The sequence below is a fragment of the Bufo gargarizans genome, chromosome 7 (assembly GCF_014858855.1).
Source record: "Bufo gargarizans isolate SCDJY-AF-19 chromosome 7, ASM1485885v1, whole genome shotgun sequence".
Classification (NCBI taxonomy): Eukaryota; Metazoa; Chordata; class Amphibia; order Anura; family Bufonidae; genus Bufo; species Bufo gargarizans.
The window spans coordinates 6,473,966-6,495,753 of record NC_058086.1 but is presented as its reverse complement, the minus strand read 5'-3'; the positions used below and the strand labels follow the sequence as shown (position 1 = coordinate 6,495,753).

At 46.8% G+C, this 21,788-nt stretch overlaps 1 protein-coding gene across 2 annotated transcripts; it reads right to left on the bottom strand.

Annotated features, from left to right (window-relative positions):
* Positions 1–14,464: 14,464 nt before the first annotated feature.
* On the bottom strand, positions 14,465–18,776 carry LOC122943918 (bromodomain-containing protein 4-like). Of its 2 annotated transcripts, none has more exons than XR_006390910.1 (3): positions 18,419–18,776; positions 15,468–15,627; positions 14,465–15,366 (listed from the first exon to the last, which is right to left on the bottom strand). XR_006390910.1 is itself a non-coding variant. In XM_044302047.1 (3 exons), the coding sequence occupies exons 1-3, from the start codon at positions 17,633–17,635 to the stop codon at positions 14,556–14,558; spliced, it is 1,155 nt and encodes a 384-aa protein (XP_044157982.1). In that variant the 5' UTR covers positions 17,636–17,749; the 3' UTR covers positions 14,465–14,555. The 2 variants fall into 2 exon arrangements, 1 of the variants encoding a protein (XP_044157982.1); XM_044302047.1 differs by lacking the exon at positions 18,419–18,776 and adding an exon at positions 17,452–17,749.
* Between the last annotated feature and the right edge of the window lie 3,012 nt (positions 18,777–21,788).

Below are 21,788 nucleotides of genomic sequence, written 5' to 3'. Positions count from 1 at the left end.
CTGCTACTGAAATTTAGTTATCAGGGCAAACTGAAGGTTATACCACAGGGTCATATTAGGGCTGACCCCACCGCCTCCAGCAGCCGATGGTCCGATTGGAGCAAATAACTCCGGTGTCAGGACGCAGACTGCACCCTGGACGTTGACGACAGAGCGGTAGGACTACGGTTATCAAATCCAAGTGCCGCAGTGCACCTTTACCTTACATCAATTGCTTGGGTGCCGCCGTGCACGTTGGTTTTTACTACCGCTGCTCTTTACTCTTACCATATTGTATGATTTTTACATTTAGGGCCTATCTTTTAATTGCATTAGTAAAAGTTATGTTTCGATATAACAAATTACCACTATTTTTGTGTCCTTGAATCTAAGTTATAGTGACGCCTACTTGTGACAAGTATTATTGTCCCCTTTTTTTTAGTGATCGCCAAAGTCCCATCAATAGAAATAATTATCTCCCAGAGTGCATAGTGTTAATTGTGCCCCCAATAGTAATAATGCCCCCATTTTGCCCATACTAGTAATTATGTTTCCCATAGCCCCTGTGCCACAGTAAAAGGTCTGGTGTGGAGGGGAAGGTATTTTCCTCCCAGCATGTGCTGCTGGACTGATTGACAGCCAGGTGAGGTCCGGGCTTTGCCGACACCTGTCTTAAAAGCCAGCTGGACAGCAGCAGGGGGTGGAAGGCTGTTGCCTAGATGAATGCTTGCGTCCTGTTTGGGGGAAGACAGGTTGACTACATCCTGGACTTGGACTCTTTATGCAGAACCTGCAGCATGGTGCGAATGAACACCAGGACTTTCAACTAAGGTGAAATAGTTTACTGAGCTGTTAAACCTGCTTGTGTGAATAAAACACTGCAGCTTAATCAAGAACTGTTTTTGGTGCCTCTGTTCTGCGTCTGCTCACCCTGCCTACCAGAGCGAATCCCCACATCCCCCAGTACTAATAATTCTCCTTATAATGTGTGCTAGTAGAAAAATGGCCCCTAATATGTGACAGTACAAAAATACCACCTTATAAATTTGTGCCAATACAAAAATACTCACTTATAATGTGTGCCAGTACAAAAAATAACCCCTTATAATGAGCACCAGTACAAAAAAAACTATTATAAATGTGCGCCAGTACAAAAAAAATACCCCTTTAAATGGCACCCCATCCACATCGCATGGTCAAAGGAAAAGACATCTTTATTGATATCGGTCAGTAATGTCTACCTGTTTTTGAACAATGTCTTCCTCTAATAATAAACCTTTGGGCTGTCATGTCTCCGCCATAAGGGCTACTCTATGGCCTGTTGAACATGAACAGTCCTCATCACATGTTCTTTGCAGTCACATAAATTATCTCTTGCACGTCTCACTGTGAAAACTGGGGATTTCCTGCTGGCCTAAAATGTGCAGTAAGGGTGGAACAAGTGAACGCATGAATGAGTGCTCGTTCACCCCCTCAGATCATTCAGTACTGAACATGAGAGTAATAACAGGCAGCGATTAACTTTCCCATTGTCGACTGTTGCTTGTTATAGAGAGAGAATACTGTGTGAAAGGACCATCAGCGTACAATGCTGCCATACTATACCTGTCTAGATCATCAGTGACCAGGTAACCAAAGACTGTTGTCCATTGTCTGCAGAATGGCTTGGAACTGTTGCTTCATCTTACTACACTATTAAGATCAGCCCGGGAGTACAGCCTGTGAAATATGGGGCAGATTACGGGTACATGAACACTCATGAGCCCATGAAGGCTTTATTATTTGGGTGGAGAGACGCATTCATCCGTATCATGAAGATAACAGCACTGTTTGTTCTTAAGAGATGTTACAAGGAAATTCATTGTATATTTAGAACTGAGCAAATCCACGAAGCTACACCTCAATGACGCGTAGGTGCGTAGTCACTGATCACTGTGACATGCAGGCGGGGATTGTGATCTTTGATTGTGGTGCCTTATGCCAGATTTATACAAGGGAACAGGAATGACCTTGGATAAGTCCCAAATTTCAGAAACAACCCTGTGTTAGGCTTCATTTGTGTACATAAACTTTCGCCCAGCACCCGCAATGCTCATTTTAACAACTCTCCAATTACATAGTCAAACTCGGTCACTTGACCCAAATAGCAAAGCCAAATGTGCTAAATGTCAAGTTTTACAAATAGTACTGATACACACATGGAAACAGGTCTGGGACGAGGTATCTCGATGCCCTAGGCAAAGCTGGAAAATTGCACCCTCCGGCAAATCAATATAAAGTGACCCTACCTTCTAATAAAGAGATTAAAACACATTTGAAAATAAGCAGTGAGGGTCAGGTCCAGTGAATTAGGCCTCTTTCACACGGGCGAGTTTTCTACGGGGGTGCAATGCGTGAGGTGAACGCATTGCACCCGCACTGACTCCGGACTCATTCATTTCTATGGGGCTGTGCACATGAGCGGTGATTTTCACGCATCACTGATACGTTGCATGAAAATCGCAGCATGCTCCATATTGTGCGTTTTTCAAGCAACGCAGTCCCCAGAGAAGTGAATGGCGGTGCGTGAAAATCGCAAGCGTCCGCAAGCAAGTGCAGATGCGGTGCGATTTTCATGCATGGTTGCTAGGAGATGATCAGGGTGGGGACCGATCATTATTATTTTCCCTTATAACATGGTTATAAGGGAAAATAATAGCATTCCTAATACAGAATGCTAAGTAAATTAGAGATGGAGGGGTTAAAAAAAATGTATTAAACTCACCTCATCCACTTGTTCGCGCTGCTCGGCTCATCTTCTTTCTTCTTCTTTGATGACCTGGGAGGAAAAGGACCTTTGGTGACATCACTGCGCTCATCACATGGTCCATCACATGATCCATCACCATGGTGATAGATCATGTGATAGACCATGTGATGAGCGCAGTGACATCACCAAAGATCCTTTTCCTCCCAGGTCATCAAAGAAGAAGAAAGAAGAAAAGCCGGGCTGTGCGAATAAGTGGATGAGGTGAGTTAAATTATAATTTTTTTAACCCCTCCATCCCTAATTTACTTAGCATTCTGTATTAAGAATGCTATTATTTTCCCTTATAAGGGAAAATAATAACATCTACACAACACCGATCCCAAATCCAAACTTCTGTCAAGAAGTCTGAGTTCGGGACTGGGTACCAAATATGCTAATTGTTCTCACGTGCGTGCAAAACGCATTAAAACTCTTTGCACTCGCGGCAAAAAATTTCGCATTTTCCTGCAACGCAGCTGCATCTTTTCTTGCACGTCACCCTCAAAGCCCATGTGAAAGAGGCCTTATATTTAAAGTCTCCATTGATTTGAGTTCTTCACTTTCCTTTTCTTCTCCATTAAGTCGAGACCATTACGGGCAGATGTCTTTGGTCATGGGTGCGTACCCCACTTTCTATATGTCACATGGTAGATAGGGGGCTGTTACAGATTTTGCAACTCAGACATCAAATATATACTGGTCACTGCCATCCTGCTGCTCCTCCCAATACTGTGCCCGCTGTGCTGCCCCATGACCCCAAAAAGTATACTGTCAGAAATAACAGTGCCATAGAGATAGTCCTCCCATAGTAATAGTGCTCCCAGACTGCCCTTATTAGTAATATTGCCCCTAATAGTGATAATACCCCACAAGAGTGCACCCATTAGTAGCAATGCCCTTCATAATGTGCCCATTAATAATACCCTTACAGTACCCCCAGTTGTAATACTATAACCATAGTACCCCCTGTATTTTATAAATCCCTTATAGTGCCAATATATAATGCTCCCCCCATGGTTCTTGTATGTAATGCTCCTCCGTCCCCCCCATAGTGCCAGAATATAAAGCTTTCCACTAGTGCTAGAATATATAAATAATGCCCCCTGTAGTGCGAGTATATACTCTTTCATGCCCCCCTGTACTGCCAGTATACACCTGTTCTATTTCTCATTAATGCTATTATCTAGTCAACCAATCACATGGCAGTTGCTTCAATGCATGTAGGGTTGTGGTCCTGGTCAAGACAATCTCCTGAACTCCAAACTGAATGTCAGAATGGGAAAGAAAGGTGATTTAAGCAATTTTGAGCGTGGCATGGTTGTTGGTGCCAGACAGGCCGGTCTGAGTATTTCACAATCTGCTCAGTTACAGGAATTTTCACGCACAACCATTTATAGGGTTTACAAAGAATGGTGTGAAAAGGGAAAAACATCCAGTATGCGGCAGTCCTGTGGGCGAAAATGCCTTGTTGATGCTAGAGGTCAAAGGAGAATGGGCCGACTGATTCTAGCTGATAGAAGAGCAACGTTGACTGAAATAACCACTCGTTACAACCGAGGTATGCAGCAAAGCATTTGTGAAGCCACAACACGCACAACCTTGAGGCGGATGGGCTACAGCAGCAGAAGACCCCACCGGGTACCACTCATCTCCACTACAAATAGGAAAAAGAGGCTACAATTTGCACGAGCTCACCAAAATTGGACTGTTGAAGACTGGAAAAATGTTGCCTGGTCTGATGAGTCTCTATTTCTGTTGAGACATTCAAACGGTAGAGTCCAAATTTGGCGTAAACAGAATGAGAACATGTATCCATCATGCCTTGTTACCACTGTGAAGGCTGGTGTTGTAATGGTGTGGGGGATGTTTTCTGGGCACACTTTAGGCCCCTTAGTGCCAATTGGCCATCGTTTAAATGCCACGGGCTTCCTGAGCATTGTTTCTGACCATATCCATCCCTTCATGACCACCATGTACCCATCCTCTGATGGCTACTTCCAGCAGGATAATGCACCATGTCACAAAGCTTGAATCATTTCAAATTGGTTTTTTGAACATGACAATGAGTTCACTGTACTAAAATGGCCCCCACAGTCACCAGATCTCAACCCAATAGAACATCTTTGGGATGTGGTGGAACGGGAGCTTCGTGCCCTGCATGTGCATCCCTCAAATCTCCATCAACTGCAAGATGCTATCCTATCAATATGGGCCAACATTTCTAAAGAATGCTATCAGCACCACGTAGAATTAAGGCAGTTCTGAAGGCAAAAGGGGGTCCAACACCGTATTAGTATGGTGTTCCTAATAATTCTTTAGGTGAGTGTATAACACTCCTCCATGCCCCCTGTAGTGCCAATATATATGTAATGCTACCCCTGTAGTGCCAGTATATAGATAATGCCCCTCCTGTGGTGCCACCCCTAGTATCAGAATATGATGCCCTCCTCTGTAGTGTTAGGTATCTATAAAAGGTATACAGTGCCTTGGAAAAATATTAATACTAGTGTTGGTCGAGCACCAAAGTGCTCAGGTGCTCGAGTAAGAACACCTCTACCGAGCGCCCGAGCACAATGGAAGTCAATGGAAGCACCAAGCATTAAACCAGGCACTCTCTGCTCTGAATAGGGAAGGGTCTCTGGTTCATAGGAAAAGGTCAGAAATTGATGGAAACACCACTGAAATGGTCCGGGAACAGCATGGGGAGGATGTCTGGATGCATCTTGGACTCCCAGGTCGCTGTTGGGAACGATGTTGTCCGAGTAGTATGCCACTTTTACAGACTGACAATAATACGCACCAAACTGAAGATAAAATCGATTTTAGAGGAAAAATTTTGGAAACATTATTTCCTGTATATTTACTTGTATATAAAGTGCAAGTGCTGCCAAAAATTACAAGGAAGAGGCACTCTGATACAACGTGTATATCACATAAAAGAGGGCCTCATTCACATTGTGGTACAATTGTTCAGGTAGTGGGACTCCTACACTCATAAAGCCTATGCACTAAGGGAAAGGGCTGACAAAAATTACAAGGAACCGGCTATCCAATACACCCTTTATTACACATAAAAGGAGTATTTCATACACACCCTTGAAAAATTATGATTGATGGCCTTCTGGTGATTCTCTAAAACATTAGGGGTGAGGAACTGCTACTGAGCTGACCATCTAAAACATCATGGTTGAGGGCCTGCTGCTGAGCTGACCCTCTAAAACATTATGGTTGAGGGCCTGCTGGTGACCCTCAAAAACATTATGGGTGAGGGCCTGCTGGTGACCCTCAAAAACGTTATGGCTGAGGGCCCGCTGCTGACCCTCTAAAACATTATGGGTGAGGGCCTACTGGTGACCCTATAAAACATTAGGAGCAAGGGCAGCCTAATAGATATGTTGATATGATGGAGAAGGAGAAAAGGGAAATAGAGCCATATACCCTTTTTAGTGGTGTAAGGGGTGCATGGGAATGCAGTTTATTCAATACACCATAAAAGCCCACATTTAGAATGCCTTTATGTTCAGCCGCTTTCCTCTGATGGAGTAGACAAGTCATGGGCAATCCAGGCCTTGTTCATTTTAATAAGAGTCAACCGGTCAGCATTTTCAGTTGACAGGTGGATGCGCTTATCAGTTATTATGCACCCAGCAACACTAAATACACGCTCTGACAAAACGCTGGCGGCGGGGCAAGCCAGCACCTCCAAGGCGTAGAGAGCCAGTTCATGCCACGCGTCCATCTTGGAAAACAAATAGTTGTAAGGCACACAAGGATCACTGAGGACGTTGACACGGTCTGCTACGTACTCCTTCACCATCTTCCAAAAATTTTCCCTCCTTGTGACACTAAGCCGCGCATCAGGTTGAGGGTACTGGCGCGGTGTCATAAAACTGTCCCAGGGCTTTGAGAGTGTTGCCCTGCCTCTGTTAGAACTGCTGTGTGTTCCCCTCGTCTTCCCTCCTCGGTTGGCCAAGGAACTAGGTACTCTGCAGCCAGCGTTGTCAGCTGGAAATTTCTGGAGCAATTTTTCCCACAAGGACCTTCTGGTATTGCACCATTTTGCTCATCCTCTATACCATATAAATCACAGAAGAAATGCAGCAAACAGATATGCCACTGACTATACTGGCTAGTCATAAATGCAGATATTAAAAGCTGAGACTTTTGCCAATATATTCCTGTCAGGAAGATATCGGAGCCCAACATGCACCACGTCACGGTTCTCAGCATGGCAAGAGGTCCTACCACTAAGCTACCTATGGTGTGAACAAGGTCTGAAGGTGATGTAATCCAGCTCACAGCCAAGCTTCCACACAACCGCCTAGCAGGACAACTAGTGCAATGTGAACAAAGCCAGACTGTAAGCCACACCCATATCAGACCATGTGATGGAGGCTACCAGGTGCAAAGGAGAGTGTTTGAATGCCAGGTAAAGGCACATACACTACATGTAAAACAAGACAAAAACACAGAAATATAGTGGCATATGATTATATTTTCATCCGCACAATGCTCCGTTTTGTGTAGGATGCCTTTGTGGTGCATGTGGACCGCGCCGACATCCTCCACCGTATGCAAAAATTTTTTTGCTGGGGATAGTCGTTTGCTGGGGTCCACATGCGGTGGGGCTGCTCCCCCAATGAAAAACACGCTACAGTGTTAGGGGTTGAGCAGCTCCCCCAGATTTGCCACTATATTTCTGTGTTTTTGTCTTGTTTTATATGTAGTGTATGTGCCTTCACCTGGCATTCAAACACTCTCCTTTGCACCTGGTAACCTCCATCACATGGTCTGATATGGGTGTGGCTTACAGTCTGGCTTTGTTCACATTGCACTAGTTGTCCTGCTAGGCGGTTGTGTGGAAGCTTGGCTGTGAGCTGGATTACATCACCTTCAGACCTTGTTCACACCATAGGTAGCGTAGTGGTAGGACCCCTTGCCATGCTGAGATCCGTGACGTGGTGCATGTTGGGCTCCGATATCTTCCTGACAGGAATATATTGGCAAAAGTCTCAGCTTTTAATATCTGCATTTATGACTAGCCAGTATAGTCAGTGGCATATCCGTTTGGTGCATTTCTTCTGTGATTTATATGATTATATTTTCATCCGCACAATGCTCCGTTTTGTGTAGGATGCCTTTGTGGTGCATGTGGACCGCGCCGACATCCTCCACCGTATGCAAAAATTTTTTTGCTGGGGATAGTCGTTTGCTGGGGTCCACATGCGCTGGGGCTGCTCCCCCAATGAAAAACACGCTACAGTGTTAGGGGTTGAGCAGCTCCCCCAGATTTGCCACTATATTTCTGTGTTTTCATCCTCTATACCACAGGAATGAGAGATGAAAAGTTATCTTTATAGCGGGGGTCTAGAAGGGTGAACAATCAATAATCGCTGTTGGCCAAAATACATACAACGCGAGGGTCACGGGAAAGGCAGCCTAACATAAAGTCAGCCATGTGTGCCAGAGTCCCAACAGACAAGACTTTACTGTGCTCATCAAGAGGATGACTCTTAATCTCCTCATCCTCTTCCTCCTCTTCTACCCATCCATGCTGAACAGATGGAATAAAACTTCCATGGGTACTACCCTCTGTAGCGGAGGCAACAACCGTCTCCTGCTCCTCCTTCTCCTCATCCAATTTTCACTGAGAAGACAAACTGATGGTGGTCTGGCTATCACCCTGTGTACTTTCTTCCCCCATTTCTACCTCTTCCACATGCAAAGCGTCCGCCTTCATTGTGAGCAGCGAGCGTTTGTGTAGACACAGAAGTGGGATGGTTACACTGATAATAGTGTTATCGCCACTCACCATCTGTGTTGATTCCTCAAAGTTGCTTAAAACCTCACAAAGGTCAGACATAAATACCCACTCATCGCTTGTGAAGAGCGGAAGCTGACTGGAAAGGCAACGACTATCTTGCAGCTGGTATTCCACTACTGCCCTCTGCTGCTCACAAAGCCTGGCCGACATGTGGAACCTGGAATTCCAGTGCGTGCTCACATCGCACAACAGTCAGTGAGCTGGTGAAGGTGCGTTGCGTGTGTGCCCATTTCCGCAGAACATGTCGATGACTTGCGGAAATGGGCACACACGCAATGCACCTTCACCAGTAGCTCAGGCAAATTGGGGTAGGTTTTGAAAAACCGCTGATCCACTAGGTTAAACACGTGAGCTAGGCAGTGTATGTGTGTGAGCTTGCCGAGCTCCAAAGCCACCACCAAGTTACGGCCATTATCAGACACAACCATGCCTGGTTGTAGGTTGAGTGGTGAGAGCCACAGCTCAGTCTGGTCCCGTATCCCCTGCCACAGCTCTGCGGCGGTGTGCTGTTTGTCACCTGAGCAGATCAGTTTAAGAACGGCCTGTTGCTGCTTCCCCGCTGGAGTGCTACACTGCTTCCAGCTACTGACTGATAGCTGACTGGTGCTGCAAGATGATAATTCAGAGGTGGAAGTGGAGGAGGAGGCAGAGAAGGGGGGTTGCAGCCACTAATATAGGTGGTGGTGGAAACCCTGATGGAAGTAGGGCCCACAATCCTTGGCGTCGGTAGCACCTGTGCCTTTCCAGGGAACGACTCGCTCCCAGCCTCCACAACGTTCACCCAGTGTGCCATCAGGGAAATGTAGCGTCCCTGGCCAAAAGCACTTGTCCATGTGTCAGTCGTTAAGTGAACCTTCCCAATAACTGCGTTGGTCAGGGCATGGGTGATGTTACGGGACACATGCTGGTGTAAAGGTGGGACTGCACACCGTGAAAAATATTAGCGGCTGGGGACATAGTACCGCGGGACAGCCGCCGACATGAGGCTGCAGAAAGCCTCAGTGTCCACAAGCCTAAATGGCAACATTTCTAGGGCCAGCATTTAATGCTATGATCTGTGTGTGGGTGGCTGTGTATTTGCGCTTTCATACAAAGGCCTGGGGTATGGACATATGTACGCTGCGCTGGGACACAGAAGTGGATGTGCTAGCTGATGGTGCTTGCGAAGGTCCAGGTGCATGGCGGGAGGCTTCCAGGCCTGCATCTTGGACAGGGGATTGGCCAGCACGTAACACAGGGGAAGAGGAGGCAGTGGTGTGACCCGCAGACACTGGTTGTGGACCCAGGCGTTCGGCCCACCTATTAGGGTGCTTTGATGCCATGTGGCAGATCATGCTGGTGGTGGTGAGGTTGCAAGTGTTCACGTCCCGGCTCATTTTGGTACCGCACAGGTTGCAAATGACAATTTTTTTTTATCGTCCGCCCTTTCCTCAAAAAAGCGGCAGACTGCGGAACACCTACCCCTTGGCAAGTGAGATTGCCGCAAGGGGGTGCTCTGGGGAACAGTTGCGGGCCTGTTTGGTGTGGCCCGTCTTCTCCCTTTTGCCACCCCACTGCCTCTTCCAGCCTGTTGCGGTGCTGTGGTACCCCCCCCCCCTCCCCCTCTGTACTGCTGTCCTCGCTCTTCTTGCCATTTTTCCAGTTGGGTCAGTGACTTCATCGTCCAGCAACTCCTCTTCCACGTCCTCACTCTGGTCATTCTCCTGACTTGTTGACCTAACAACAACCTCAGTTATTGACAACTGTGTCTCATCCTCATCATGAACCTCTTGAGACACTAATTGCAGTTGACTTATTGGCAACTGTGTCTCATCATCATCATCCACCTTGTGAAACACTAGTTGCCGTCCCCCACCATCATCTTCTTCTGACTGTGGATGCTCCAGAGTTTGGGAATCAGGGCACCAGATCTCCTCAGATCCCTCTTCAAGCGGGCTTGGCGAGAGGCCCAAATTAGGGAATGGCGATAAAAACAGGTCCTCGGAATCCCTTGTTTGCCAAGACTCTCCATGGTGGGTGGAAGGAGTATCAGGGTGAGGATTCTGTTGACCAGACTCTTGGCTACTGAGACTGGACTTTGTGGAAGACAGGGTGGTGCTTAACCGACTGGAAGCATGATCTGCTGCAATCCAACCGACCACCTGGTCGCACTGGTCTGACTTCGAGAGTGGTGTCCTGCGCTGCCCTGCAAACTGGGACATGAAGCTAGGTATTGTAAATGAGTGTGTTTCTTGTGCTCTGGCAGCAGGCACATTTTCACTGTGCCCAGGGCCATGGACTCTGTGTGCATTATCAGCAGCACGCCCACTTCTCCATCCCTTACTGCTCGCCTTGCGCATATTAAATGGTATATATGCTTGCAAGTATGTCACACGTACAGTAGCGCAGGTTAAAGTACACAGAATGTCACAGATATCTTTAGGATGCGCACACGTTAAACAGGAGGTATAGCGCAGGTAATGTAACTGTCCGCAGCAGACACCATCTACAGAAAAAGTACACTGGATGTTACAGATATTTTTAGACTGTGCATACATTACACAGGAGATGTAGTGCAGATAATATTGCTGTCACCAGCAGAAAAAAAATTAGACTGAATGTCACTGATATTTCGGATACGCAAACGTTATATAGGAGATGTAGCGCAGGTAATGTAACTGTCCGCAGTGGACACCGTCAAGGGAAAAAGTATACTGGATGTCACAGATATTTTTAGGCTGTGCACACGTTAGACAGGAGATGTAGTGCAGATAATGTCGCTGTCTGCAGTGGTCAAACAATTGGAAGCTATTTAGCGCAGGTTGTGCTAAAAATATATGTTGCTGCCAGGTACAACTATAGTCCTTAAAAGGACTTTTGGGTCTCTAACTAATTTTAGCAATTTAGCGCAGGTTGCACTAAAAATATATATTGCTGCCACAACCAATTGTCCTTAAAAGGACTTTTGGGTCTACAACAAGTATAAAAACTAAAATATTGCTATTTCAATCCCTACACTATCTCTCCCTTCTGCTCTCCAGCTCTCCCTAATACTGAGCCAAACACATGTCATTGGGTGCCAGCAAGTATCTGTGAAGTGAAAAGAAAATGATACATGGTTTCCAATTTTTTTTATAAATACAAATCTGGAAAGTGTGTCGTACATTTGTATTCAGATCCCCTGAGTCAATACTTTGTAGGACCACCTTTTGCTGCAACTAAGGCTACTTTCACACTAGCGTTCTGCTGTCCGCTCGTGAGCTCCGTTTGAAGGGGCTCACGAGCGGACCCGAACGCTTCCGTCCAGCCCTGATGCAGTCTGAATGGATGCGGATCCGCTCAGACTGCATCAGTCTGGCGGCGTTCAGCCTCCGCTCCGCTCAGCAGGCGGACACCTGAACGCTTTCCCTTAAAATGTATTATTGCTGGCTCCGGTAGCAAATGTTCTGGAAATTGCCGCATCTGCTTTTCCGATCTGCGCATGCATGATGGATTTTCGGATACGGTTTTCCGTGCAAGTTCTATCTTTTTGCGGAACGGAAGTATGGGACAGAACCCCACAGAAGCACTCCGTAGTGCTTCCGTTCCATTATTCTGTTTGACATCTCCGGATTTGCAGACTCATTGAAGTGAATGGGTCCGCATCCGTGATGCGGAATGCACACAGAACAGTTCTCGTGTATTGCGGATCCGCAAATGTGGTCTGCAATACGGCAACGGGCAGCATACGTTCGTGTGCATGAGCTCTAACACTGACATAATGCTGCCAGTGTTATCCAATACATTCCAGAACTGTAAGGCCCCTTTCACACGGGCGAATCCTGACCCATTCATTTCAATGGGTCTGTGTACAAGAGCGTTTTTTTTATTTCACGCAGCTCTGGCTCCATAGAAGTGAATTGGGCTTCAGTGAAAAACGCATTGCATCCTCAAGCAAGTGCAGATGCAATGTGTTTTTCATTGATGGTTGTTAGGAGATGTGGTTTGTAAACCTTCAGTTCACCATCACGCATGTGAAAAACGCATCAAAACGAATTGCACTCACGTGGAAAAAACTGAGCAACTAAACGCAATTACAGACAAAACTGACTGAACGTGCTTGCAAAATGGTGCGAGTTTCACGGAACACACCCTGAACACCTAAGGCCCCATTCACACGTCCGCAATTTAGTTCCGCATTTTGCGGAACGGAATTACCATTCATTTCTATGGGGCCGCACGATGTGCAGCCCAGATCCGGAAATGCGGACCTGCACTTCCGTTCCTAAAAAAAATAGAACATGTCCTATTCTTGTCTGCAATTGCGGACAAGAATAGGCATATTCTATTAGTGCCGGCAATATGCGTTCTGCAAAATGCGGAACGCACATTGCCGGATCCGCAAAACACACTACTGATGTGTGAATGGACCCTAAGGGTTACATGGAATCATAAATCAATATAATGCTATGTGACGTCGGTGCTGTGAGGTCAGGCCGGGGAGATGCGCTGCGGACTCACAGCGTGACAAATGCTCGTCTGCAAGGGGTGTTAGGGTATGTTCACATCTGGAGGATACGCTGCAGATTTAGGCTACTTTCACACTAGCGTTCGTTGGTCCGCTCGTGAGCTCCGTTTGAAGGGGCTCACGAGCGGACCCGAACGCCTCCGTCCAGCCCTGATGCAGTCTGAATGGATGCGGATCCGCTCAGACTGCATCAGTCTGGCGGCGTTCAGCTTCCGCTCCGCTCGCCTCTGCACGGACAGCTGAACGCTGCTTGCAGCGTTCGGGTGTCCGCCTGGCCGTGCGGATCCGTCCAGACTTACAATGTAAGTCAATGGGGACGGATCCGTTTGAAGATGTCACAATATGGCTCAATCTTCAGGCGGATCCGTCCCCCATTGACTTTACATTGAAAGTCTGGACGGATCCGTACGAGGCTATTTTCACACTTAGCTTTTACCCTGGTTTCACACCTGAGCGTTTCTGAGACGCGCGTTTTTATGCGCGTTTTTATGCGCGTTTTTTGCAATAGTAAACGCGCGTTTGACGCGCGTTTCTGTGATTGACTGCAGTGTTGTCCAATCAGCAAATATACCTGTGTATATGAAGTTTGGCCAATCCTAGCGCATTGGAGGTGTGAAATTCCATGTGTGTTGGTAGAGTGTGTGGTTTGGAGTCATGGAATGTTATAGACGGCGACGTGTTGCGGCACTTGTTGCAGCTATCCACCTGGAACGCTTGAGGAGAAGGCGGGACAGCAGGCGACGTTTCTGGGTCCATCCTGTTATTGCAAATAGACAGGAGAGGGGCCAGTTCTGGGCACTGTATGCCAACCTCCGTGCCCATGAGGACAAGTTTTTTGACTACACCAGGATGTCCATCCACAGGTTAGTACGTATACGTGGTTGCAATGTTTTTTCAATGGTTAAGCTAAGTGTTTTGTGCTTTTTGTATTGTTAACCATGAACATTTTATTGTTTCCCAGCTTTGACGAGCTCCTGGTGCTGTTGTCCCCTCATTTGCAGCGTCAGGACACCTTCATGCGGGACTGCATCCCACCAGTGGAAAGACTGGTCATTACTTTGCGGTAAGTAGCCTATTATTGTGGCCATTTAAACCATTTGCAGTGTGTTGTGCCATGATCTGAGTTTCGCCCTGTTTCTCTTGCTGTTTGTGACGTATGAGTGTTTGTCCGGGGGGTATGTGATGTGTATGTTGTCAACGTGTGGCATAGATATCCCATACATGCATCATGTATCCACATTTGGCCATGTTTTACCCCTCACTTTCCAAAAATAGTCCAAACAGTTCTTTAAATTTTTTTTAACTTTGGTGAATGTATTCACATCATACATTTCAAAATAAAATGTGTTTAAACTGTTTTACAAACAAAGGAGCAATGTAGTAAAAATAACATATAAATATGACCAACAATTTTCAAGATAAGTGCCCTTTTTGGCTCCCAAACCCTTGAGCCGGAGAATTTCCCTCTTCTCCGTTTATCAAAGGGTTTCATATTGCGGCCCCGAAAACTCTGCCTCGGGATCCCGCCGTGTCTCTCTGGCTCCGCGAGACTGATTGGCGGGTGGCATTTCAGTGGTGGTGATGGTGGAGGTGCTTGGGCCCGTGCTTGAAGAGGGATATGGGTATGATGTGTGTTGTGTCTGCCATGTCTCAAGAGGGTGTTGTATGTTACTTTGTGTGTATGTGTGTGCTGGGTATGTGTGAGGGTGTTGTTGTGCATGTTGGGGATGTAGTGGGCCATATTGTGGGGCATATTGTGGGCAATATTGTGCCCCATATTGGTGGCCATATTGTGGTGGCTGCTGTGGTGGCTGCTGTGGTGGCTGCTGTGGTGGCTGCTGTAGTGGCTGCTGTGGGGGATGCTGTGGGGGATGCTGTGGGGCAGTGCTAGATGTTGCTAGCTCGTAAGGGAGGCAATACTTGTCTATGGTGTTAGTCACCTCCTCCCTTACTTTGGTGATCAGATGTCTCGGCACATGCAGCATTTTCTCCTCTAGACTCAGGAGAAAATATGCGTCGCTGCTAAGTTTGGGCACAGGATGTGCCAGGGCATCTAGGCAGCCGATTAGGCGGTCCTCCTGTCTCTCCGTTCTCCTCCTTTTATGTCTGGTCTGCCGAGTTGCCTCTGGTACGGCTTGGACAGTCTGCATGGGGCTGACGAAAGTCGGAGTGGGGGGGGGGGCTGGAGGACTCGTTGGCCCCATAGATGGGCCCGGCTCACTGTCCATTGTGCCCTCGTCCTCTTCCTCATCAGCTTGCGCCTGGCTGGGTTCCCAGCTACTATCGGTGCTGTGAAGTGGAAAATATAGGTAAGTATGTTCCCCATATGAAATTGAATGTATGTAATGTCATACCACATCCTCTCCTCAATGTGTATGCCCTTGACTCACCTCCGCATTTCGGTGCACGATATCAAAAAAGACATTTGTGCTGCATGCACATAACTGGAGCGTCCGCCTGGGGAGGATCCGCTCCTCTGCTCCTTTTGTTTGCGGCGATGGCGGATAAAGGCGTCTTTCAGGCTTTTCCATTTGCCTTTGATAGTGTTGACTATGAAAAAGGAAAAAAAAAGCATCCGTTAATATCTCTTTATTTTCTTACATTTGTTTCAGGTATTTAGCTACCGGACAGTCATTGGCCAGTCTCCACTTTGCGTTTCTCATTGGGAAGTCCACAGCCAGCATGATCGTCTGTGAAACTTGCGTGGCAATTTGGGACGTCCTTCATCCTGCTGTGATGGCCCAACCACAGAAGGAGGACTGGCTGCAAATTGCGGATCTGTTTTTCCAATCCTGCAATTTCCCAAACTGTGTCGGCGCAATAGACGGGAAGCATATCCGCGTTCAGAAGCCCATAAGGAGCGGGAGTCAATTTTTTAATTATAAAAAATATTTTTCTTTTGTTCTTTTTGCGGTGGCTGATGCAAACTATTGCTTCCGATACATTGATGTGGGGTCCTACGGCAGCAGCTCAGACTCCGCTGTTTTCGGGCATTCGGCCTTTGGGCAAATGCTCAATAATAATGAGCTGGACCTCCCGGGGAACACCACACTGCCTGGGACCACTTTTCCCGCTATGCCCTTCGTTTTTGTGGGGGACGAGGCCTTTGCGCTGGGGGAGCATCTGATGAGGCCGTACTCCAGCCGGGGACTCTCCATTGCCAGGCGTGTATTTAATTACCGGCTGACAAGGGCACGCAGGGTGGTGGAGTGCGCCTTTGGGATTTTAGCGAACAAATGGCGCTTTCTCCATTCGCCCATTTATTTAAAATTGGAGACCGCTATCTCGGCCGTGAAGGCAGCGTGTGCTCTGCACAATTTTGTCCGTGTACGGGATGGGTTTAATTTCGAAGATTCCCTCAGCCATTCGTTGGAGAGTCGGAATCAGAGCGGTGGGCGTGGGACCCGGCACGGTGCAGCTGTCCGGGACCACTTCAACACATATTTTGTGAGCCCACATGGGGCGTTACCATGGCAGTTGGAAGCCATCTAAGTTTCTGTTCATTTATATTTTTTGTCAGAAAAGTGTGTTTACATATTATTTGATTTTCTAATTTGTTTGATTATGACTAGGGCTAAATGAAAAATTTGGAAACGATCTTTTGTGCATTTGTTTTTTATTTTTCCTATATAGTGCCCCTTGAGGATGCCCCTATAGTGGCCATCAATAGTCGCCCATTAACAAGGGTTTAGAAATATGGGCGAAATTATGTGTCCCATTTAAGTGGCCAATACTCGGCCAGTAGAATATAAGCCAAGGAGGGTGAAATAACGGATCCCATCAAGGTGCCCAATACTGGCACGTTACAAACCCAAACACCTAACATATGCCTTGCCACCCATAGCCCACAAACAGTCTCATTCTAAAAAATACACAATATCAATAACAACTTAGGATTCAAATCCCTCAAACCAAACTTAGGCCTACATTTCAAAATGCCACTACATTTGCGGATTGAAAGAGCGCAGTCTGGCACAAGATAGTGGAACCACTGCAAATTGATCATACTGGCCCATTGCATTGTACCAGAATGTGGGGGAGGGTGAACCAGGACAGTACTAAAAAATAAAGGGGCGAGGGGACACTATTACAACATGTAATGTGCACATTATTCTTTATAAACTAAGGCCACTGAGTGCCCATATACAAGAACAGGGATGGTGATGCTGCGTCCCTCTAGCTGTTGCTAAAAAACCCAAGTCCATGCATGCCTGCACAGGCTCCAGCAAGGAAAATACAGGCCAGCATTTGTGGAGGTGGCGTTTGACAACAGCTGGAGGGCTGCAGGTAGAGCTGGCCAGGGCTATGACATATAGTTGGGACACCACTGCACACAAGGAGTTTACTTTCACTTTACAACACACATGGAAATACCTTTTCCCTGTTTCACTGTCTTGGTGAAACTTCTCCAATCTGGCCAGATGCTTTTGGCAATATCCTCCCAGGCCTGCTGCCTGCTCCTCCTATTTTTGTAGTTGCCATCCTGCGTATCATACAGGCAGCGTTTGGCTTGCACCAGCCTGATGAGGGTCTCTGTGTCACAGCCGGACTCCTCCATGCTGGCTTCTCTCCAAAACTGTGCTTTGCACCTGGTGTTGTGCCTTTTCCAGCATGTTGCAAAATCCAAGACGCGCGTTCGAACGCGCGTTTTATGTGTCAAAAACGCGCTAAAATCAAGCGTTGCGCGTTCCCATTGAAGTCTATGGGCCAAAACGCGCGACAAACGCCCCAAAAAATGCTCAAGCACTTGTTTGAGCGTCGGGCGTTTTACAGCGCGTTTGAACGCGCTGTAAAACGCCCAGGTGTGAACCCTTCCCATAAGGAAGCATTGGATTTCATGTCTTGAGCGTTTTACAGCGCGTTTGAACGCGCTGTAAAACGCTCAGGTGTGAACCCAGGGTTATATGCTAAAATAATGCAGACGGATCCGTTCTGAACGGAGCCTCCGTCTGCATTATTATGATCGGATCCGTTCAGAACGGATCCGATCGAACGCTAGTGTGAAAGTAGCCTTACCTGCAGTGGGCATTGATTGCAGACAAAATTTCCAGTTTTAACAAAGTGGGTGACATTTTACTAAATCTCATTTACATGCTGCACATATGACACATGCAGGTTTTCAAACAGGTTTGACAAAATCTTATGGAAATTGCTGTTGCTTCCATTTTGCATGCGTTTTCTCACGGCTCTTTGCTAGCAGCATTTTTGTGGCAGCACATGAATGGTGTTTGTTTTGTTTTTTTTAATCCATTTTTTTCCCTATAGAGACAGAAATACAACTCGGACACTGATGGCATATCACTAGGATTTGAAGTCGACGTTACATAGTTGCAGGTCTCACCTGTTTCCAGCTCCTACCTCTCCATTCCAAAAAATGTCTGAACTCCCACAGTGGTGAAAGGATGGAGGCTGCACATGCGTTGTGTGCTCTTCTTACCTTTGGGGGCCCGATTTTTGAGAAATGAGCAGGTCCCAAAGGTGGGACCGGCGCCTGACACTGATGGCATATCCTGGCCATGATGGGAATATCCCTTTAACAACCACAAAAAGGCCAGGTGCAGTCACTGCTGCTGGGACTACTTCATGCCACCCTCAGGGCCACACAAACCTGGTGACAGGTCCCATGTAACACTAATGTACATGATGCTGGATCACATAAAACAACTTATTATTTCCTGAAAACTGATATAAAACTGCAGTGCTCCGTCCAGCTTCCTGTAATATTCTGGTCACAAGACCCGCTGATAGCGCTGAGCCCCGCCCTGCCCATTCAGCTCCTTGTTTCCTACTTTCCCTATTTTATAGAACGTTTAAAAGAGGAACATTCAGAATGAGGAAGTACAGGAAACAGCGGCTTATCGTGCAATCGCTTTATTACTGGCTGTCAGATAACGCACACGGCAGCTGCGTTTACTATGAGAAAACACGCGGGTCGCTGATGTCAGGCGGGAAAGTCAGCCCTGACAGGATTGTCGGCGCTGCACCACACACAAAGCACTCTATCAGGCGGCGAGTGCGTGGACAGTTATCGCTGATTGGCTGCTAAGGACGGCGCCCTTGGCATTGCTCGTCTCTGATTGGCTAGATGCCGGTGAGCCTCCAGGATCACGCGGAGAGCACACAGAGGCTCGCTTGTCCGCGCTGCAGCTGGGGAGGATTTATGGCTGAGGACATTCCTGTAGGGCAGGGCCGTCCTCTGCTGTCTGTGAGCGCCAGCACTCATCAATCAGTCCTTTCATTTCACATGTATAATTAAAGTCATACGTTGTCTGGCAAAATATATCAAATGTTCTTAGGTTCAGCACCAGACTTGGATTATTAAAGGATTTAATTTAAAACCTCAGGGTTAACATTACTCTTAATTACAAGAGATTGTCTGGGATTATTTTATTTTTATTGTCTGTACAGGGATTGTGTGTACAGTATAATAATACCCCAGTGCCCCCATACAATATAATTACCTACAGTGCCCCTCATATAGTATAATCACTTACCAGTGCCCCCCCCTCCCCAGTATAATGACTCCCCACTGTCCCCCCACACATGATAACCCCAACCCCCCCGTGGCCACAACACTGTTTAATGACTCCCCAGTGGCCCCCCATTCAGTATAATGACCTCAGTGGCCCCATCACAGAGTATAATGCCCCCAGGGCCACGGGGGGTCATACTGTATGGAGGGGTCACTGGAGGATCATTATACTGTATAGGGGTCACTGGGGGGGGGGTCATTATACTAAATGGAGGGACACTGAGGGGCATTATACTGTATGGGGAGCCACTGCGGTCATTATAAACTGCTGTCAGTATAAACTTCATGGGGGGCCATTGGTCATCATTATACTGAAAGAGCAGGGGACACTGGGGCTCATTATACTGTATGGGGGCCACTGGGTAGCAGTGAGTCACACGTCATGACATCACTGCCGGGCCTGGGGGAGAGAAGGAGCACAGGGAGATGAGCTGTGGTTAGTCAATAAAAGGACTGCAGCTCCCAGCGCTCCAGCAATGAGCGCTTCCACCTGTATTGATGGAAGTGCTCATAGCAGCCGGCCTGGCACCCCCCTGAGAGCTGGCACCCATGGCTGCCCGTTCCCGCTTGGCACGCTACTACGCAGTGGGCCCCAGCACTTGCCCAGGTATGCCGGGTGCTGAAGCCGGCCCTAAGTCTCCACTACATCCTGGTAACGTTATAATGCGCCTATAGAAGGCAAGTGTGTAATGTGCTTCCATAGAACTTCCTGAACTGCACAGACTATACACATGGAGCGACCAGAGAGGCATGAGTGGTCATAAACCATCTCTGCCTTCTCTAGAAGGAGCCGACTGTTACTGAAAACGGGCTTCCCGCTCCTGAAGCTAAGCGAGACTATGTGACCGTCTTACACGCGATCATGTGACCGGACTATTTGGAAAGGTCCTCTGACATGCGCACTGCATCGTTTGACACGCCGAGATCCATGTGCCTTGACTCCATCACACGATCCTGTGATCCATATCATCTCCCACTGAAGGTACACCTGTGCACTTTAGATTATTAGGTTATTAAAAAGACCTACACCTGTGTTCACTATTATTGCAATCAACTTATTATGTTATATTTTTTATGTTTATGCTGTATTGTATAAGAAGGAATAATGCCATTTTGACACACCCAAATGAGTTACAGGTTTTGACTGTTCAAATATAAATTATAATATTATTTTTATTACTGTTTTCATTGTACTAAATGTGATGATTGTACTTGATTTGCTGATTGCTTAATGATGTTTAAACCGCATAAATATGCACTATGCACTGCCCACTTTTGTCACTGCTTGAGAAAGATCCCATTGAGCGGATCGAAACGACGCGTGTCTGGTGAATAAAGTCGCTTTTTTACTTTTTACTACTTGGATGTGCTGTGGATTTCTCTTCTACCTCCGTATATATCTATGTGCATCTAAATAAGTCTAATAATGATTTAACTTATTGGATGAGAAAATTTCAATTCTTTGTTAAGAACTCTAGTCTAGTGGCCAGTCAGTACACGTGCCCTTTATAAATCCCCTTTTAATTTCTTGGCTTTTCAACTGATATTTTGTCCCTCTTTTACCTCGTGCAGATTTCTTTTTCTGTGGGGGTTTTCAAGGTCTCTTCTCCAACCATTATCTGTTTCTTGCCCTGTTCTGTCTCTGTTTGTGTCCTGTTTATCCTTTGATGTGGAACATTTTGCTGCTACATAATAACCATCTCCAAGTCCGTCCATCACTAGTGAGCTGTGGCTCATACTACTCATTAATCCATATTAACAAATACCATAATACTATATAGTAAGGCTACTGTGGGGGATTTGCTCTGTTCCAGGGTCATTCTCACAGATACCTTGCCAGACAACAGATTTGTGTCCAAACAGTGTATTTATTTTAACACTAGCACACACAAAACAATACAAATGAGCACCTGCCCGTCTAGGCTCTCACTAAACATAAATAATTTCCTTGCCTCAGCTAAAGCGCCGTTCACACCCTGTTAACCAACATGCGGCTTTTCCCGCCTCAGGTAGTATCAAGTCCAGTACCTTTGGGGGTAGGGGTGTAGCAGTCCTCCCGACTCTGACCTAGTGACCCTACTTTCCCAGGCATCACTGCGTCCCCCAAAGTCCAGTCTATCACTTAGCCTCGTGGCCCCTCAGCCTCCCTGGCTGAGACCACTCTAAACCTATTCAGGTC

Bases quoted from the DNA above. Each gene is read 5' to 3' on its own strand.
- LOC122943918 (XM_044302047.1), bottom strand. From the start codon at position 17,635: ATGGAGGAGTCCGGCTGTGACACAGAGACCCTCATCAGGCTGGTGCAA. The intron at 15,628-17,451 runs GTATTTCCATGT...CCTTTTTCATAG, and splicing joins GACAGTGAAACAGGGAAAAG to TCAACACTATCAAAGGCAAA. The intron at 15,367-15,467 runs GTGAGTCAAGGG...TCCACTTCACAG, and splicing joins TCGTGCACCGAAATGCGGAG to CACCGATAGTAGCTGGGAAC.